The sequence below is a fragment of the Triticum aestivum genome, chromosome 2A (genome assembly GCF_018294505.1).
Source record: "Triticum aestivum cultivar Chinese Spring chromosome 2A, IWGSC CS RefSeq v2.1, whole genome shotgun sequence".
NCBI classification, from domain to species: Eukaryota; Viridiplantae; Streptophyta; class Magnoliopsida; order Poales; family Poaceae; genus Triticum; species Triticum aestivum.
The window spans coordinates 20,784,632-20,803,092 of NC_057797.1; the positions used below are offsets into that span (position 1 = coordinate 20,784,632).

General features: G+C 45.4%; 1 protein-coding gene across 1 annotated transcript; it reads right to left on the reverse strand.

Moving 5' to 3' along the window:
• Window positions 1–4,597: 4,597 nt before the first annotated feature.
• Window positions 4,598–6,867, reverse strand: LOC123187112 (cytochrome P450 93G1). Its single transcript, XM_044598891.1, has 2 exons — window positions 5,608–6,867; window positions 4,598–5,509 (listed from the first exon to the last, which is right to left on the reverse strand). Exons 1-2 carry the CDS (start codon window positions 6,823–6,825, stop codon window positions 4,856–4,858), a joined length of 1,872 nt encoding a protein of 623 aa, XP_044454826.1. The 5' UTR covers window positions 6,826–6,867; the 3' UTR covers window positions 4,598–4,855.
• Between the last annotated feature and the right edge of the window lie 11,594 nt (window positions 6,868–18,461).

An 18,461-nucleotide genomic window follows, 5' to 3' on the forward strand; every position in this document is an offset into this window, starting at 1 on the left:
CTTTGAAGTATGCTACTGTTTCTATCATGTCGCATTCTCTTCTAGCATCCTTGTTCAGGTTCGTAATGTGCTTAGTTCCATAAGACACAATTAGCTCTGTCCCATAGAAGTCTGACATGATGTGCATCATACGCCCTGCATTCAATGAAGTCAAAATGGTGGTTAACCCTTGTTACCTAAGAACAGTACCAAAAAACAATTTTGATTTCTTTCACCAGGCAACTCAAATGGAGATTTTAGGCATTTTCATCCTCTGTACAAGCAACTAACACAACAAAAATGCAGGCAACCCAGCAGTGTGTAAAAAATACAAGAACAAGCTTCATAAAACCAGTCAGACAAACTTATGTTGGGTTGTGGTTTGTACTAATATGCATTTGTGCAAAAGGCAGATAGGCATGTAGTAAATATACATTGAGAAACTAACAGACAAATTCTAGGCATGTCCATCTACCACATGTTATAACAAAGACAAGACAACAGTGGCACTACCCTCGGTTTGTTTTCTGATCAAAAGCAGGCAAATACCACTTAAAAATAAGGCAATTTTAGGGGGTACCAGACTTTTTTTCATCAAAAACAAGCATGTTTGTGTACTTAGTGTGGAAAATCACACACATGTTGCAAGCAAGATGGATACAATACTTAGGCAAGTCTGGGCAGTTAAAATTGTTGGAGAGGAGGGTAATATGGTTATAGACCTGTTGTCAAGTTGCAGTTATGTAGGTGGGTAAGGAAGGTCTTTTATTCTGGTGGGATCCCTTGGTGCGATCTCAAGTACTTAGTCAAACTTGGTTTGTCAACTAGTGGATGGTTGTGCTCGCCAACAAAATATATCACTTCCCATCTGCCATCTATCAGTTTGACAACCATCTTAGCTTTGCCATCAGTTTGCACTATTTTATCTCTCTTTCGTTTCTTGCTCCTCTTTTTGGTTTATTATCATCATCATCATCAAGAAAGACAATATCCTCGTCTTCATCATCATCTTTTGTTTGATCAACGATATCATCTAACACACGGATTTTTTCTGCCCCTCCGTCATCGGCTTCAGGCTTTCGAAACTTGTTGCAAACAAACTGTTGTTTTATCAACACTCCAGTTTTCACAGCCTTCCTTGAAGTATTCATTTTGATTGAAAAACCAATCTGCAAGGCATATGCATTGTAGTGCTCTTTGGCACCTTCCGACGTGTCAAACCTCATGCCCACATGAGGCTCCTTGGGTTGTGACCAAGCCTCTTCATCATTTTCAGCACCAAAGCCTGTCAAACCATTACCAACAGTCACACTTGTATCACCCGCGGCATCCGTTCCATCAAGGGTATGACCATCAGTCTCAGATTCTTGTGCTGCAGGAGCTTGCTCATCTGTCTCCACTGTTTTTGCCACAGGAGCAGTGGCATTTTGCACTATAGGAGGATTAGGAGAATCACCGGTTAACTCAGGATTTTGAGCACCCTGTTGTGTAGAGTTCACTGGATCACCAATATCCATATCATCTGGTTCCTTATTTAGGTCAATCATCTATTTACAGCCTGTGCAACATTTAAATCAGAAAACCAAAGCTAGTTAGCTTGATGTCAAGCAAGTAAGAAACTAAACCCAGGTAATCACAACTGAATGATAAGATAGCATTTTTTGTTGTTGTAAGAAACACTTCAACATACAACATGGTTTCCATGCTGAAAATCACAACTGCATGATAAGATAGCATCTTTTTTGAGCATCTATTTTTTTGCTTGTATCATAATTTTTTACTAACTTTTTATCATTTTAAAATGCATGCAACTCATACATATGCATGGTTTTCAAGGATCTCAAGGGGGAAGCAAGCTAGATGCCAAAGAATAGCAGTTTTTTTGGAGTGTTTTCAGCATGGATTTCACACCAAAAAACAGAGAGAGCAGCAGCATGTTTTGTGTTAGAAAAAACTTAAGAATAGCAGCAGTCATGGGCAACATATGTTTGTCCTTTTTATGTCCAGTACTTTTGTTTTTCTCCTAAAGTTTGTACTAGCAGCAACTTTGGTTATCATTGTCTTTGTGTAGTCGCTTTTTCAAGTAATTTGTTTGTCGAGGTCATGAGTTTTCTCTTTCTTTCTTCGTGCTGGAGCTGATGCATCCATTTTATTGTAGTTGTATAGGAAATTTATTTGCCATTTCCATTTTGCAGGATCAAAATAGCAATATATGTTGCATCCGCCGCATTGTTCCCCGCCAATCGCAAGATCGCGACAACAACAACTGTTGTAGGATCATGCTGAAGGATTTAATGCAACCTAGACCTTATTGGAAAGGTAAATTAAACCTCACTTTTTCTTGCCTACCCTCTTTCATCCAAGTTGCTTTTCCATCAGCCATGAGTTGCCTCTTTCACAGTATTTCTTGCCTAGTGTTCACATTTTTTTACAAGCTGATAATGCAAGCAATGATTTCTTTGCCTAGTTTTACAATGCAAGTTGCTTCAGACAATATTTTTTTTGCCTAACTTCATCCAAGTTACAATGCAAGTTACTTTTACAATCCATTAGCCACCAGCCATGATTTCTTTGCCTAGTTTTACAATGCAAGTTGCTTCAGAAAATATTTTTTTCCTAACTTCATCCAAGTTGCAATGCAAGTTACTTTTACAACCCCATCAGCCATCAGCCATGATGTTCATCCCTTTTTTTTCTACTTGCCACATGCTTACATTCTTTTTGCTCAAACAAGATGTGTTTTTTGCTAGAACTAGTAGATGATTCAACACAGGGTTAAAAATCATTCATATGAAACAGGATGGAACACAGATGGAGCAAATCAAGAAGCAGATCCATATTTTTCTACAGAAGATGCTGGAGATGGGTGGGGCTTGGGGGAACGTGAGCAGATCTACTATTTTTACCTCTGCACTTGCCTGCTTCTGCTGCTTCTAGGTGTGTTTAGATCAACAGTTTCATGGATGGCGTATTGCAGGCTTGAAGCTTTTGAGATCTGAGGAGGATGAACCTTGCCTCTTTCTTGGGGGAGAAGAAGATGGTCTCGGTGTTCTGCCGGCTGGAATAGGAGGGGAGGAGAGGTGGGGGTGGAGGAAAGTAGGATGGAAGGGATCACGTGAGGTGGGGTGGGAAGGTGGGGATGGAAACGATCACGTGAGTCGGGGGGACCAGGTTGTGATCGCGGGGGAACGTTCCCTCCCTTTCTGATCGAGGGGGGACAGAAACTTACCTTTTCGGGGGAGTCCGCCAGGAAACGCTAGGGAGCACACGGCTGCTCCCTAGACGCGTCCAAAATTAAAATGCATGCATGCTTGGATCGATGGGACCGTCGTAGCGCGTGGAGATGGCGAGCTGGCTGGCTCTCCTTCTGCGGTGCGTCTTGCTTGCGCTCGAAGCAGACGGAAGCAATCTGCATGCCCCGCGTTTTTTTTCTTTTTCAAGGTTCAAATAGGTTTATTTTTTGAAAACTGACACTTTTTTTTGAAAACTGACACTGAAAGTGCTCTAATGATAGGGAACTCAAGAGTATTGTTTCGAGCAAAGGGGCCACACGGTCACGGGAACTCAAGAATGGGATCTAAACTATGAGATCAATTTAATCTTTCGATTGATCTGCTGGGGTCCCGGGAAGAGGTAGTTAATCTCTTCGGGGCCGCGCGTTGCGTCAGTGGTAGAGGAACTTAGGATCGACATTGCGCGACTAACTGCTCCGATGCATGTAGAAAATATAGATGGGCTGAATATTTAGTATTGTCTTGTTCTGACCCTCATGGTGTAAATATAGAGATACTCTTCTTTTTTTTTACTCCGCCTATTAGCTTTGATCAAAGTCAGACTTTATAAAATTTGACTAAGTTTACTGAAGATAATCTAAACTATCACAAAGACATGTATATGGTGTGAAATAATATTTAATGATGATTCTAATGGTAATGATTTGGTATTGTAGATGCTAATAATTTTTTCTAAGCTTTGTCAAGTTTACAAAGTTAGATTAGAGACAAAGCTAATATATAGTAAAGTTAATAAAAACCAAGGAAGTTTTTCTTTTGCGAGAAAACTACCGATCTATTCATCTTCAACCATGGCAGTACAATGAACACTAGAAATAAAATAATAATATAAAAAACGAAGGGAGTTGAGAGCAAGAAGCCTAGAGACTTGGGTCCAAGAAGATATTTTATCTCTACGTTATTCTAGATTATCTGATTATCTCTGGTTCGTAATCTTCAATTCCCAATGAGCAATGTTGCCCTCAATTGAATCTAGGATCTTAAAAACTAGGGAGCATAGTATTTTAAAGGATGTGTTTGTATTCTAATAACAGCGACCATGCCAAATAAAAATATAAGATCACTGTGTGGAGCTGCCTAATTTATACAGTAGTATTGTAGTGTTAAAAACACTTTTATATTATGGGATGGAGGGAGAAATACTAGAGTATCGGCAATGCTACACCTACATACAATCAGCTACGTGCTTTACTCGTAATTAGCAACATGGACAATTTTGATTGGAGATAGGGAAAGAAGGGGGCCCACCAGTGTGAAAAATCAGGGGGGGAGAGAGAGTTGGTTAGGAAGGTTTCATAAAACTTTACGTACTAGATGTCCGTAGATGTAGGATTATTCCTATAGTATTTATTAGTAAGATGTGACAGCAATATACATAGATCCATATGGAAGTGAAAAAGTTACAACCTATGAACCACCTGACAATGACTGTAAACAGCTTCATTAACGTGCCAGCGGCAGCAGTAGTAGGAAACGACCACTCTTGACGTGTACGTGCGGACGGCACAAGAAAAAGTATGGAGGGACGTGGACGACAGCGACGCCGCGCCGGCGTCCGTGCGGCGTGGTGCATGCGGCCGGGCTTAGACGACCGCCGGGAAGGGGCTGAGGCGCGGCGAGGGGCGGAGCAGCAGCGGGTGCTTGCGCGCGCACACCAGCCCGTCGGCCTCCTCCATGTCTATCTTCTTCCCGTCGCCGTCCACGGCCCAGTCGAAGCACTGCACCAGGGCCGCCACGACGGCGGGCACGGACTGGAGCGCCAGCCCCATGCCGGGGCACCCGCGCCGGCCGCTCCCGAACGGCAGGTACTGGAAGTGCTGCCCGCGCGGGTCCAGCGCCTCGTTGCGCCCGCCGGCCATGAACCGCTCCGGCCGGAACTCCAGCGGCGCGTCCCAGTTGGCCGGGTCGCGCGCGATGGACCACAGGTTCATGAACACCGCCGTGCCCGCCGGCACCGTGAACCCGCCTACGCCGCCGCCGGCCGCGGAGATCACCATCTCCTCCGTGGATTGCCGGTGCGCGATCGGGGCTGCGGGGCGCAGCCGGAGCGTCTCCTTGTACGCCGCCTGCAGGTAGGGGAGGCTCGCCACGTCGCCCTCGCCCGCGATCCTGTCGCGCCCCACCACCGCGTCGATCTCCGCGCGCACCTTGCGTAGGCACTCCGGGTGGTTCATCAGCTCCGCCAGCATCCACTCCACCATGGCCGCCGACGTGTCGGAGCCCGCAGTCACCACGTCCTGCATGGTACATGTACATCCATGTGTACGATCGAGAAGAATTTAATTGACGGCAGAAGAACAAGAAGAAGAAGATTGATTGAGAGCTTTGGTCGTACGATGACGAAGGCTTTGATCTTCTTCCTGGTGAGCTTCACCTCCGCCGCCGCGTCGTCCTCCAACTTGTCCAGCAGGATGTCGAGCAAGTCCTTGCTGCTCTCCGTCGTCGTTCCCGTGGCCGTCTTCTTCTCCGGCGTCTCTCCTTCACCTCCGCCACGCATCTTCCTGGCCTCCCGGGCCTCCTCCTTGTGCCGTATCATCTCCTCGAGCAGCGCGTCGAAGCGGCGGTGGACGTCGGCGGCCCGGCGGCGAAGGCCCTGGAGGTCCCAGCCGCGGCACACGGCGATGTAGTCCTCGACGTTGAACGCGCCGACGAGCTCCGCCACCGCCTTGACCAGCGCCTGCGCCTCCTCCGTGACGCTCCCGGGCACGGTGCTGGCCATCATCCTGATGATGGACGTGTTGGACAGCCGGATGAGCGCGGCGGTGAGGTCGACCGCCTCAGCACCCGACGCCTGGTGCAGCACGCTCTGCAGCAGCGAGACGAGGCCGGCGCGGCGGACGGGGCGGAGCTGCTCGACGGTGCGGGGGCCGAGGAGCTCGGACATGCAGAGGCGCTTCATGGAGCGCCAGTGCGGGCCGTAGGGCGCGAAGGCGAAGCCGTCGTCGCCGTACGCGAACTGGCGCGCCACGGCCGTGAGCGGCCGCTCCGAGATCTTGCCCTCGTGGGTGCGGATGAGCTCGGCGGCGACGCCCGCCGAGCTGGCCACCACGCAGTGGGTGGAGCCGAGGCGGATGTGCATCAGCGGGCCCAGCCGGGCCGCCAGGTCGTGGAAGGTGCGGTGCACCGGCGGGCGCACCAGGTGCAGGTGCCCGATCACCGGGAAGCCCCTCGGGCTCGGCGGCAGCCGCGGCTTCCGTCCCCCGCCTCTGCTCACGGCGCCGATCAGCATGATCACGGTGGCGAGCGCCACCGCGAGGAGGGAGGCTATCACCGGGTCCTGCATCAGCTGCCGAAGAAGAAGCAGCGCCGGCTGCTGCATGCTCGACGCCGTTGCCATTGCCGCGAGGGTACCCCCTGCTATCTCTGGATCACACTTACACGCACGTAACTGTTGTGTGTTATATATATAGGCGGCAAATGCAATTAACAAGCTGGTGATTAATTCACTGAGCTCGAATGGACTCGTTGGTAGGTAAACGTATGGATCGCCATGATCTATCAGCAAAAGCTTCCCTAGGATCGATCGTATTCGCTCCGTGCTGTGTAAGAGCATCCGCACACGGAATCCAGCCTCCTACACGTTCACGTCCGTTTAGTGTCCGTTTTGAGGCCCTATTTATTCGTTCATATAGTCATACTCCTCATTTTGTTCTGCATATTTCTAATCACTTGCATGCGAAGGAAGAAAGGAACCTTCAAGCCACAACATAAGAGGCGGCTAGGGCTTATGCCTCCCCTCGGCACCGTCGCCGATTTGCCTCGTCTTCTTTAGCCTTAAGGTCATAGAGGCGCGGTGGATGCTGGCCCTTGCCGACAGGAGGGCTTCATTTTAATATGTTTATTTAAGTTTTGCTAGGGTTTGCGTCCTACGCAGAAAGACGAGACGGTGACGGCTCCATAAAGGTGGAATAAGGTTCTCTCCGCCTAGCCCTCATCCCGGTGGTGTGTCTAGCATCGTCGGAGGGCGTGTGGAGGTGTGTCTCCGGCGGATCTCGCGGGATTCGTTCGATGCATGGTTGTCTTTGATGGATCAGGTCTTCGTTCATCTACGACAGTGTGTCTTCAGGTTGGATCCTTCTGATCTACGCTTCTTTTTAGCGGCGTCGGTTGCTGTTCCAATGCTGATCTTATGGGGCCTTAGTACGATGACTTTTCGACTGTCTGCTACAACAAGTTTTGCCCAGCTCCAGTGAGGAAGGGGTGATGACAACGGCATTTGTAGTCGTCGCTGGGTGGCCTATGAATCTGAATGAAATTTTTATTATTTTTTGTGTTCATACTACCATGATTGATGATGAATAGATTGAAAATTTTCCCGAAAAAAAGAAGGATGAAAAAAATGTGGTCATGGTGGGCCATGTCATACGTGGCGGACTGGCGTGTCCACGAGCCCTTATATTTTCTCTCTATATTTGGTCCGAATATGAGAGTTCGTGAATAGCCCAGACGTATAGAGATGATACAAGGGGTCAGGTCATCTTTTCCTTCTCTTTGCTGTACGGTTACTGATTTGACATTTTCATGAGGGTTTGAGGAATATTTGAAGAGGCCGTAGATGCTCTAAAACTCAAGGTGGGTGACGGCCTACGGCAAGCAGATCATACCGCTAGATCGTCCACGTCCAAACCATGTCTCTATACATTCTTTCTCCTTGTTTGGTGGTCTGGATCTAGATCGTTGATGTTTCTAAAGTCCCCCTTGCATTTAGTCATTTGGATCTAGATTGAACTTTCCAAGCAGAATGGCCAAATTGCAGGAGTGATGCCCCACCTTTTGGATGTGGTTAGGGCTGCAAACGAGCCGAGTTCGAGCGAGTTGGATTAGACTCGTCTCAGATTATATTAAAATTTGAGCGAACTCAAACTGAGTGAAGCTCAAGATCGAGTAGTAGAAAGTGGCTCATACTCAGCTTATATCGATCTCAAGCTAGTTTCAAGCTAAATAAGATAATTTTATTAATAATCTAAGACAAATTTTTCAGACATAATAGGCCACAACACAACAAAGGAAACCACTATAAAATTTGACTTACTCTCTCTCAACCGAAGACTAGCACTTGATAACTAGGGCTTGTGGATGAACTAGAAAGATAGAAAAATGAAGGTGTGCCCGCTCTTAAACTTTAGCTGAGAATAATAGGATATTTAACACATGGTTGATTACATATCATATTGTGCCTAAGTTTCCCCGTGCTTAATTAGGCTTCCATGTTTGCTAATAGGTAAAATTAAGAAAAATCGTACACAACATATATCACAATATATTATCCTATTTTCCTTTAATATATGTCAAGATTGTCTAATATAATTATGCGACGCCAGGCTATCGAGCTACAATCAAGAGAGCAAGTGTTGGCTCAAGACTAGCTCATTTCTCTATCGAGCTACATAAATTGTTCATATTCAGCTCATTACTTTTCGAGTCAATCTCGAGTCAAGTCAAAATACGATCCTCGAGCTTTTCTTTCAGCCCTAGATGTGGCCCACTCAACATTGCAAAATGCCAAAAAGATGTTTTTTAAGGAACACGACCTCAACAAGGTTAGAAATCTGAAACTTTTGTTTTTAGATTTTGAACAAATATAAGGGCTTAAAAATAACTTTCATAAGTGAATTGGTTTGTTTCATAGAAGCCAATGAGGTGGCCACACACCAATTTGTTTGGTTGGTGCACAAGGTCAATTGCCGATTACATATCTAAGAATTTTGAGTTGTTATCAGCACCTCAGTAATGAGGAAATATGCCAAAGAATGCAGAAATATGCCAAAGAACACTTAGAGAAACAATTGAGCGGTTGGAAATGCAAATTGCTCTTCATTGGAGGGCTAGTGGTCTTGATCAATTCCGTTCTCACAAACATGGTCCTCTACGCGCTCTCATTTTCCAAATTCCAAAAGGGTCCTATAAAGACCGGATTATTTTAGATACAGATTCTTTTGGCAAAGAGACAGTGAACAGAAAAAAGATATAGGTTAACCGACAAGTTCAATTTTGCATCACCTTTTGCATCTTGTTTTGCACAGAGTCATAGAATTTTCATGATTTTATCGCGTTTGTGCATCCTTTTTGTTTGATTTCACCTGGATCTTAATGAAGGAGGGGATTTGAAGAATTAAAAAGAGAACAACAATCAATGTGCCAAAATCATGCTAATTGGTGTGATAATAACCTACCATATTGTAGGATCGAAAGTAGGTCTAGAGGGGGGGTGATTAGACTACTTGACAATATAAAAAATCTGCCTTTAGATCATGCAATGTTTTTGGCAGTTTCACAATTAAGATCAATTCAAGTATCACCCTACACATGCAATTCTAGAGTATAAGCAGCGGAAAGTAAATTGCACATGTAAAAGAGAGGTGGAGAAGATCAAACGCAGTTTGGTGACACGAAGATTTTTGTCGTGGTTCCGATAGGTGGTGCTATCGTACATCCACGTTGATGGAGACTTCAACCCACGGAGGGTAACGGCTGCGCGAGTCCACGGAGGGCTCCACCCACGAAGGGTCCACGAAGAAGCAACCTTGTCTATTCCATCACGGCCTACGCCCACGGAGGACTAGCCTTACTCGGGGTAGATCTTCACGAAGTAGGCGATCTCCTTGCCCTTACAAACTTCTTGGTTCAACTCCACATCTCAAAGACGGAGGCTCCCAAGCGACACCTAACCAATCTAGGAGGCACCACCCTCCAAAAGGTAATAGACGGTGTTGATGATGATGAACTCCTTGCTCTTGTGCTTCAAATGATAATCTCCCCAACACTCAACTCTCCTCACTGATATGGCTGTGGTGGAAGAAGGGTTTGAGTGGAAAGCAACTTGGGAAGGCTAGAGATCAAGTTTCATATGGTAGGAATGGAATGGCTTGATCTCAACACAAGGGTAGGTGGTTCACTTCTCAGAAAGTGTATGGTAGAAGTGGTGGTACTTTCTGATGGCTCTCCTCACGAATGAAGAGGGGGTGGAGGGGTATATATAGCCTCCACACAAAATCCAACCGTTACACACACATTTGACCAAACTCGGTGAGACCGAAGTGAAAACTCGGTCAGACCGAAAGTTCAAATATAGTGAACGTTGGGATTTTCGGTGGGACCGAAAATACCATCTCGGTGGGACCGAAAGTGTATCTGATATGAACGTTGGAGTTTTCGGTGAGACCGAGAAAGAAAACTCGGTTGGACCGATTTGAGAAAGAATAGGAACATGCCAGAATCGGTTAGACCGAAAGTGAATTATCGGTGAGACCGATTTGAGCCAAGACAGAAGCTTGTCAATCTCGGTAAGACCGATAATGCAAACTCGGTTATTCCGATATGATGCGAAATGGTTACAGAAGGTTGGCAGTTCAGTTTCGGTGAGACCGATCTCAAACTCGGTATGACCGATATTTCTAGGGTTTGGAATATGGCAGAAGTGGTTCATCTCGGTGGGACTGAGTTGGAAGAATCGGTTTGTCCGAGATTACTTATGAGTGTGTTTGGTAGTGAAAGGTGCTGATAGTTGAGGGAGCTAGATCACTAAGCACTTGAGCAACCAGATCATCAACACAACCTCATCCCCTTTTAATAGTATTGGCTTTTCCTATGGACTCAATGTGATCTTTGATCACTAAACCAAAAATGGAGTCTTGAGCTTTTGCCAATGCTTGTCTTAGCATTTTGAGGGGTCCACTTCTTCAGACATTTCCATACCCATATCATCGAACTTTTCTGAAATGATTCTCAAGTAAATATAAGTCCAATGATATATATGTTGTTATTAATTACCAAAACCACCCGGGGATTAGTTGCACTTTCAATCTCCCCCTTTTTGGTAATTGATGACAACATATAGATCAAAGCTTCGACAAAGGATATAATCAATGAATGATATCGTCGCTTTGAGAAGTATGTGATAAGCAAGAGCTCCCCCTAAATTTGTGCATTATTTGAAATTTGCGTTTGAATGCAAATGCACAATCGATTAGGATTATGGGTCACTCTTCCATGTCACATACATCTTGGTGGAGCGCACAAAATGATAAGAATGAGTAACATGCACTCAATCACCAAGACAAGAGTAAATAGCCATACGATAAGGAATAGCATATGATAAGCAATAAGCACACCTAAAGGCATAGTATGACTAAGCACTCATAAAGTATCAGGAACCAAAAGAAACCAATGTAACACAAAGAAAACCGGCAAAAGAACGAAAGACGAAAGAGCACTCTCTCTCTCGAAGCCCTATGATCTATAACAATTTCTCCCCCTTTGGCAACAAGTTACCAAAAAGTTCGAAAAGGTATAGAGCTAAACGTCACTGCGGGCTCTGCTGGCGGCTCCCGTCTGGGTAGATGTCGGTGTAGAGATAGCTGCATCGGCGAACACTTCTGCTGATGTCTGCGGTGGAGGAGTGGATGCTGGAGCTGGAGGAACTGCTGGAGCTGTAGCTGGTGCTGAAGTGGTAGCCCTGGAGTCTGTCACTGGGATAGCTGCAGATCTGGATCCTCTGGGAATCTGAGCAGTCTGGCGATGAGAGTCCTGGACTAGATCATCCTGCATAAGCTCTGCTCTCTCCTGCCTTGTCTCCTCTATGTCTGCCTCAAGCTTGTTGACAGACACCTGAATCTCAGTCAGCTTCACGTCCAGAGCGTGGATTTTTTCCTCGACAATCCTCTCTAGGCTCTCCTGAGATTGCTCAATGCTGGCCAGGCGTTGTTCAATCCTCTGGGTAGCTTCAAGAATTTGTTCTCCAAAGCTCTTTGGCTTAGCTGCTGCTGCTGCTGCTTCTTTGTCAGCTTTAGCCTTCTTCGCAGCTTCGATTTTGGCTTGTCCTTCAACTGAGGTAGGATCCTCTTCATCCATCACAACTACGTTGTCCTCATGCTCTGGCTGTAGTGGCAAGTGCTTCCTATCCAACATGAATTTGCCCGTGCCAAACTTGGTGTTGATGAGCATCTGAATCTGCGGTGCAAACCCACACGACCTCTTCTGGTCAGCTGTAGTCCTCTTAATGGTCTCTACCATCAAGTCCATCACCTTAAAAGGTGCCTTCTCATCGAGAATGTGCAGCATGTTGATAGAATAGCCTCGAATCATCCGGTGGTCTCCAGACTTAGGCATCAATGTATGCCTCAGAATAGTGTTAGTGGTGGTCAGACCTGCCTGGAGATAGTACACTGAGCCAAGCTTCCATCCTTCCAAATCAGCAGCCGGGATCTCCTTGTACATATTCTTCATGGAATCATGACTCTTCTTAGGAATCCCATAGACATCAATGTCGTCCTCTCTCTGCACTGGAGCGTTCAGAAGTTCTGCCCAATAGCATCACCCATGAACTTAGCTTTCTGAGGAGGAGGCTGGGGTGCTTCTTCTTCTTCTTCTTCTGCAGCATCATCCTGAGGTTCAGCATGTACTACCCTCTTCCTTTTGGAAGTCTTCTTCACCTTGCTTGGAGCAGGCTCTTCCAAGTTGAGTTTCTTAGCAACTGCTGACTGCTTCACTTTGCTTGTGCCTTTCCTTGGCTGCTGCCCTTGGTGCTCTTTGGCAACCACATTCCTCTTGGGCTTGGAGGTAACTTCCTCAGCAACAAAGTCAGAGTCCTCATCATCAGAAGTTCTCTTCTTCCTGGTTCTGGTGGCTGCAGGAGGCAAACCACTAGGGGTGCTCCTCTCACCATCATCACTGGAGCTGCTCGCAGGACTTGTATCTGCCTCTGGAATTTCAGCAAACGGTGATTCAGACCTGTTCTGGCTGTCACTGACATCTGACATGGCTGAAAGACCTGTGAAAAGATAAGGTATAGGCAGAGTAGAAGAGTTATCACAACTGCAGAGGTTTTTGCAAAAAAATGAGTTCAAAACTTAGTTTTGAGTTTTCACAGAATGTATTTCGGTCAAACCGATTTCAGGTTTCGGTGCAACCGAAGTGCTCAACAGAAACCTACACACCACTTTCGGTCAGACCGAAATGGGTTTCGGTCCTACCGAAAACTTAGGGTTTCACTGAAACTACAAAAATCGGCTTCACCGAGATGCATTCCGTGGAAACCTAAACCTAAGAATTTTCCTCGAAACTAGAAGATCTGAGCTATTGTATAGGGAACATATCAAACGTGGATTGAATCATGGCAAACCTATCGTGCAAGAATCGGAAGTGGAGCACGAAAAGGGATCGGGACACACCCTAACTTGGTGGTGTCCCTCTACGGCGGCAACGGTGGAGATGATTACCGTTGACGGCGGCGGAGACCTGCGGCGAGGGCGCACAGACGACGAAGGCGACGATCCGTAGACCAGGGCGGCGGCAGCAGGGGTCTTGGGGGCGAACGGTTTGAAGAAAGAAATCGCGCGCAGCCCCTCAGGTATATAACCCCATGCTGTCGGTGGGACCGAGTTGAAAAACTCGGTGTCACCGAGATGAAACCTAGATCAGTCTAAGTGTTTCGGTTGGACCGAGATTGGGAAACCGGTCAGACCGAAATGGACTTAGAAGGTTTTGGAAGTCAGCCTTAGACGAATCGGTGGTTCCGAGTGCTCCTCACTCGGACTGTCCGAAAAAGACTTGTTCAAAGTTGTGATATGAGCATGAATAGAATTTGAGACAAGAAAGCATAGATAGCTAGGGAAGGTGCTTAGGCATTCTTGTCCATCCATTTGGCCAGAAAAATCAAAACAATCAAAACAACAAATGGATGTCCTTGAATGGATGAAATCATGCATTCAACATGCTCACACAATAAGATAGCAACTGAAATATGTGTCAAACATGCACAACCAATCACTCTAGCTACTAGCACACAATTTGTCGATGACTAGGTCATCTATATATGAGTATATTGACTTAGGAGCCAAATGAGAACATTTGATCATAGGTCATACTCATCGTTTAAGCACAAGTGGGGTTACCACTTTTACATAAAGCATTTATGTGTTCACATCACTTGGAGATGCTTTAGCTCAATTTTTAGAGCAAAGCTCCCCCTAGATGTGAGAACCCCTTTTAAAGGGTCAAACTAACCTTGGGTTGTCGTAGAAGACTTCATGTAGATGTTGAAGATGTGGATGCTCAATGTTGATGTAGATCATCAAGAGTTGGGAGCAATCCTTTGGATTAGGGCACTTTCAATACCTACATGGGTTAGTCCCACAAGGAACAAACAAGAATATCCATAGACATAGAGTGAAGTACACAAAGGATGATGTCCATGAAAGCAATGATTACCTTGTCCCTTGACTTACCAACAAGAGGGTTTGTGACTCCATGAACAAGTGCATGATGTGGAAGTTGATTGCACAAGTTCTTGCCAAAATGAATATGAGTGAAGTTTGTTGGCGGAGTCACCCTCAAGAACCTACTAGTTCTTCTTCTTTGGGATCCACATCATCTTGATGGGAATCCTTGGTGTTGTAGTTGAGCTTGACGAAGTAGAACTTGATGTGTCCTTGGGAACCCACTTGACCATGGCTTGAGGTGCTTCAATGAATGCATCAATCTCCTCTTGAAGCTTGTCCTTGGCCTTTAGCTTGTGGTCTTGTGGTGGAAGGTCATCTTGAGCTTGTTCCACATTGGAAGAAGTAGGATCATACTTCTCCTTTTGTGAGACAAACTGTGGAGTAGGGTATTGACCTTCTTCCCACTCAACACCTTCGGCGTTGAACTTTCGCTCAAAACCAATCCCTTGATTCTTCCGGTGTCTTCCTTGTTTGCGAACAATCTCCTCAAAGTTCTTGCTTCCGGCAAGACTCTTGTAGACACCTTTCTCTATGATTTCCTTCAATAAGCTATTTTCTTGCTCAAGTGTAACTTGGCTTGAAACATTGTTAGTGGAATCAAGAGAACTACTAGAAGCAACAATATTGGATTTAACATTGTTATTGTTACTACTAGAGGAAGAATTTTTCTTATGCTTGTCATGCTTAGTCTTGATAGGTGGCAAGAAATTAGACAAGAGAAGTCGTTTGGCAAGATATGAAGAACTCTTCTTTCGAAGATCGTCATTGATCGCTTTTAGAAACTCATGTTCTTGCTCTAGAGTGAGCTTCTCGAAGCGTAGCTTCTCATGAGATCTTAGGAGCTCTCTATGATCTTCTTGAGTTGTTTCATGAGCTAACTTAAGAGTGTTTAGTTCTTTAGTTAGACGCTCAATCTCCTTCATAGCATTGTCATTCGACTCTTCTCGACTATAAAGACTACTAGCATTTTCATCATTACTAAGCTCACTAGATTTATCATGCAAGAGCTCATCTTCACCAAGCAAGTCATCCTCATCACTATCAAAGTCAATGAATTCAGGGTGTGTTACCTTGGGACCTTTAGCCATGAAGCATCTTCCAATTCCCTCATTTGGTGAATCAAATAAGTCGTAGGAGTTGGAGTTGGAGGATACTAGTGCAATTCCGGCAACACCTTCATCTTGACTATAGTCGGAGTCGGAGTGATAGATTCCATCGGATTGATTGTCAGAGTCGGAGCCGGAGACCCATTCACCAATATGAGCTTGATGTCTTCTTCTTGTGTAGCTCCTTGATGACTTGTCTTTCCTCTCCGAATCCTTGCTTCTCCGAGAGGGTCTTCGTTCATAACGATCATTTCTGCTCCTTCTCTCTCTCCGAGGTGACTCATCTCTTGCTCTTCTTCTTGGAGATTCTTCTCTTCTCTTGTGGGGAGCCGTACACTCATTTGAGAAGTGTCCGGGTCTTCCACAATTGTAGCAGTTTCGATCACGGCTAGAAGATCTCTTTTCATCATATGATCTAGACTTTGAGCTTCTTTCTTTGCCTCTATTCTTGTAGAACTTGTTGAAGTTCTTGACCATTAGGCTTAACTCTTCATTGGAAATTAGCTTGTCACTTGAGGTAGTAGGAGCATCACTTGTAGCTTTGTAAGCACCACTTGACTTGTTGTGGAGCTCTTCCTTATCCTTAAGTGTCATCTCATGAGCAACAATTCTTCCAATGACTTCAGTTGGCTTGAGAGTCTTGTAGTTTGGCATCATTTGGATCAAAGTGCACACGGTGTCATACTTTCCATCCAAAGCTCTGAGAATCTTCTTAATGATGAATCGGTCGGTCATTTCTTCGCTTCCTAAGCCAGCAATCTCATTTGTGATGAGAGCAAGCCTAGAGTACATTTCAGCGACTCCTTCACCATCCTTCATCTTGAACTTGTCAAGTTGACCTTGAAGAAGATCTAGCTTTGATTCCTTCACAGATTCAGTACCTTCGTGCATTTCAACCAAAGTATCCCAAATCTCTTTAGCATTCTCAAGACGACTGATTTTGTTGAACTCTTCGGGACACAAAGCATTGAAGAGAATGTCACAAGCTTGAGCATTGTTTTGCAACATCCGCAACTCTTCGGGTGTAGCTTCGCGATCCGGAACTTTTCCTTCTTCAAAGAAATTACCTTGCATGCCAACACAAATAATGCCCCATGAGGCTGGGTTATGACCAAGAATATGCATTTTCATTTTATGCTTCCAACTAGCAAAATTTGTACCATCAAAGTAAGGACCTCTACGATAATTACCCTCACTAGACGCCATACTCTCCTAGGTTGTGAAACCAAGCTTATGGAGTCCAATGCAATGGAAACCAAGGCAATGGAGACCAAAGCTCTGATACCACTTGTAGGATCGAAAGTAGGTCTAGAGGGGGGTGATTAGACTACTTGACAATATAAAAAATCTGCCTTTAGATCATGCAATGTTTTTGGCAGTTTCACAATTAAGATCAATTCAAGTATCACCCTACACATGCAATTCTAGAGTATAAGCAGCGGAAAGTAAATTGCACATGTAAAAGAGAGGTGGAGAAGATCAAACGCAGTTTGGTGACACGAAGATTTTTGTCGTGGTTCCGATAGGTGGTGCTATCGTACATCCACGTTGATGGAGACTTCAACCCACGGAGGGTAACGGCTGCGCGAGTCCACGGAGGGCTCCACCCACGAAGGGTCCACGAAGAAGCAACCTTGTCTATTCCATCACGGCCTACGCCCACGGAGGACTAGCCTTACTCGGGGTAGATCTTCACGAAGTAGGCGATCTCCTTGCCCTTACAAACTTCTTGGTTCAACTCCACATCTCAAAGACGGAGGCTCCCAAGCGACACCTAACCAATCTAGGAGGCACCACCCTCCAAAAGGTAATAGACGGTGTTGATGATGATGAACTCCTTGCTCTTGTGCTTCAAATGATAATCTCCCCAACACTCAACTCTCCTCACTGATATGGCTGTGGTGGAAGAAGGGTTTGAGTGGAAAGCAACTTGGGAAGGCTAGAGATCAAGTTTCATATGGTAGGAATGGAATGGCTTGATCTCAACACAAGGGTAGGTGGTTCACTTCTCAGAAAGTGTATGGTAGAAGTGGTGGTACTTTCTGATGGCTCTCCTCACGAATGAAGAGGGGGTGGAGGGGTATATATAGCCTCCACACAAAATCCAACCGTTACACACACATTTGACCAAACTCGGTGAGACCGAAGTGAAAACTCGGTCAGACCGAAAGTTCAAATATAGTGAACGTTGGGATTTTCGGTGGGACCGAAAATACCATCTCGATGGGACCGAAAGTGTATCTGATATGAACGTTGGAGTTTTCGGTGAGACCGAGAAAGAAAACTCGGTTGGACCGATTTGAGAAAGAATAGGAACATGCCAGAATCGGTTAGACCGAAAGTGAATTATCGGTGAGACCGATTTGAGCCAAGACAGAAGCTTGTCAATCTCGGTAAGACCGATAATGCAAACTCGGTTATTCCGATATGATGCGAAATGGTTACAGAAGGTTGGCAGTTCAGTTTCGGTGAGACCGATCTCAAACTCGGTATGACCGATATTTCTAGGGTTTGGAATATGGCAGAAGTGGTTCATCTCGGTGGGACTGAGTTGGAAGAATCGGTTTGTCCGAGATTACTTATGAGTGTGTTTGGTAGTGAAAGGTGCTGGTAGTTGAGGGAGCTAGATCATCAACACAACCTCATCCCCTTTTAATAGTATTGGCTTTTCCTATGGACTCAATGTGATCTTTGATCACTAAACCAAAAATGGAGTCTTGAGCTTTTGCCAATGCTTGTCTTAGCATTTTGAGGGGTCCACTTCTTCAGACATTTCCATACCCATATCATCGAACTTTTCTGAAATGATTCTCAAGTAAATATTAGTCCAATGATATATATGTTGTTATTAATTACCAAAACCA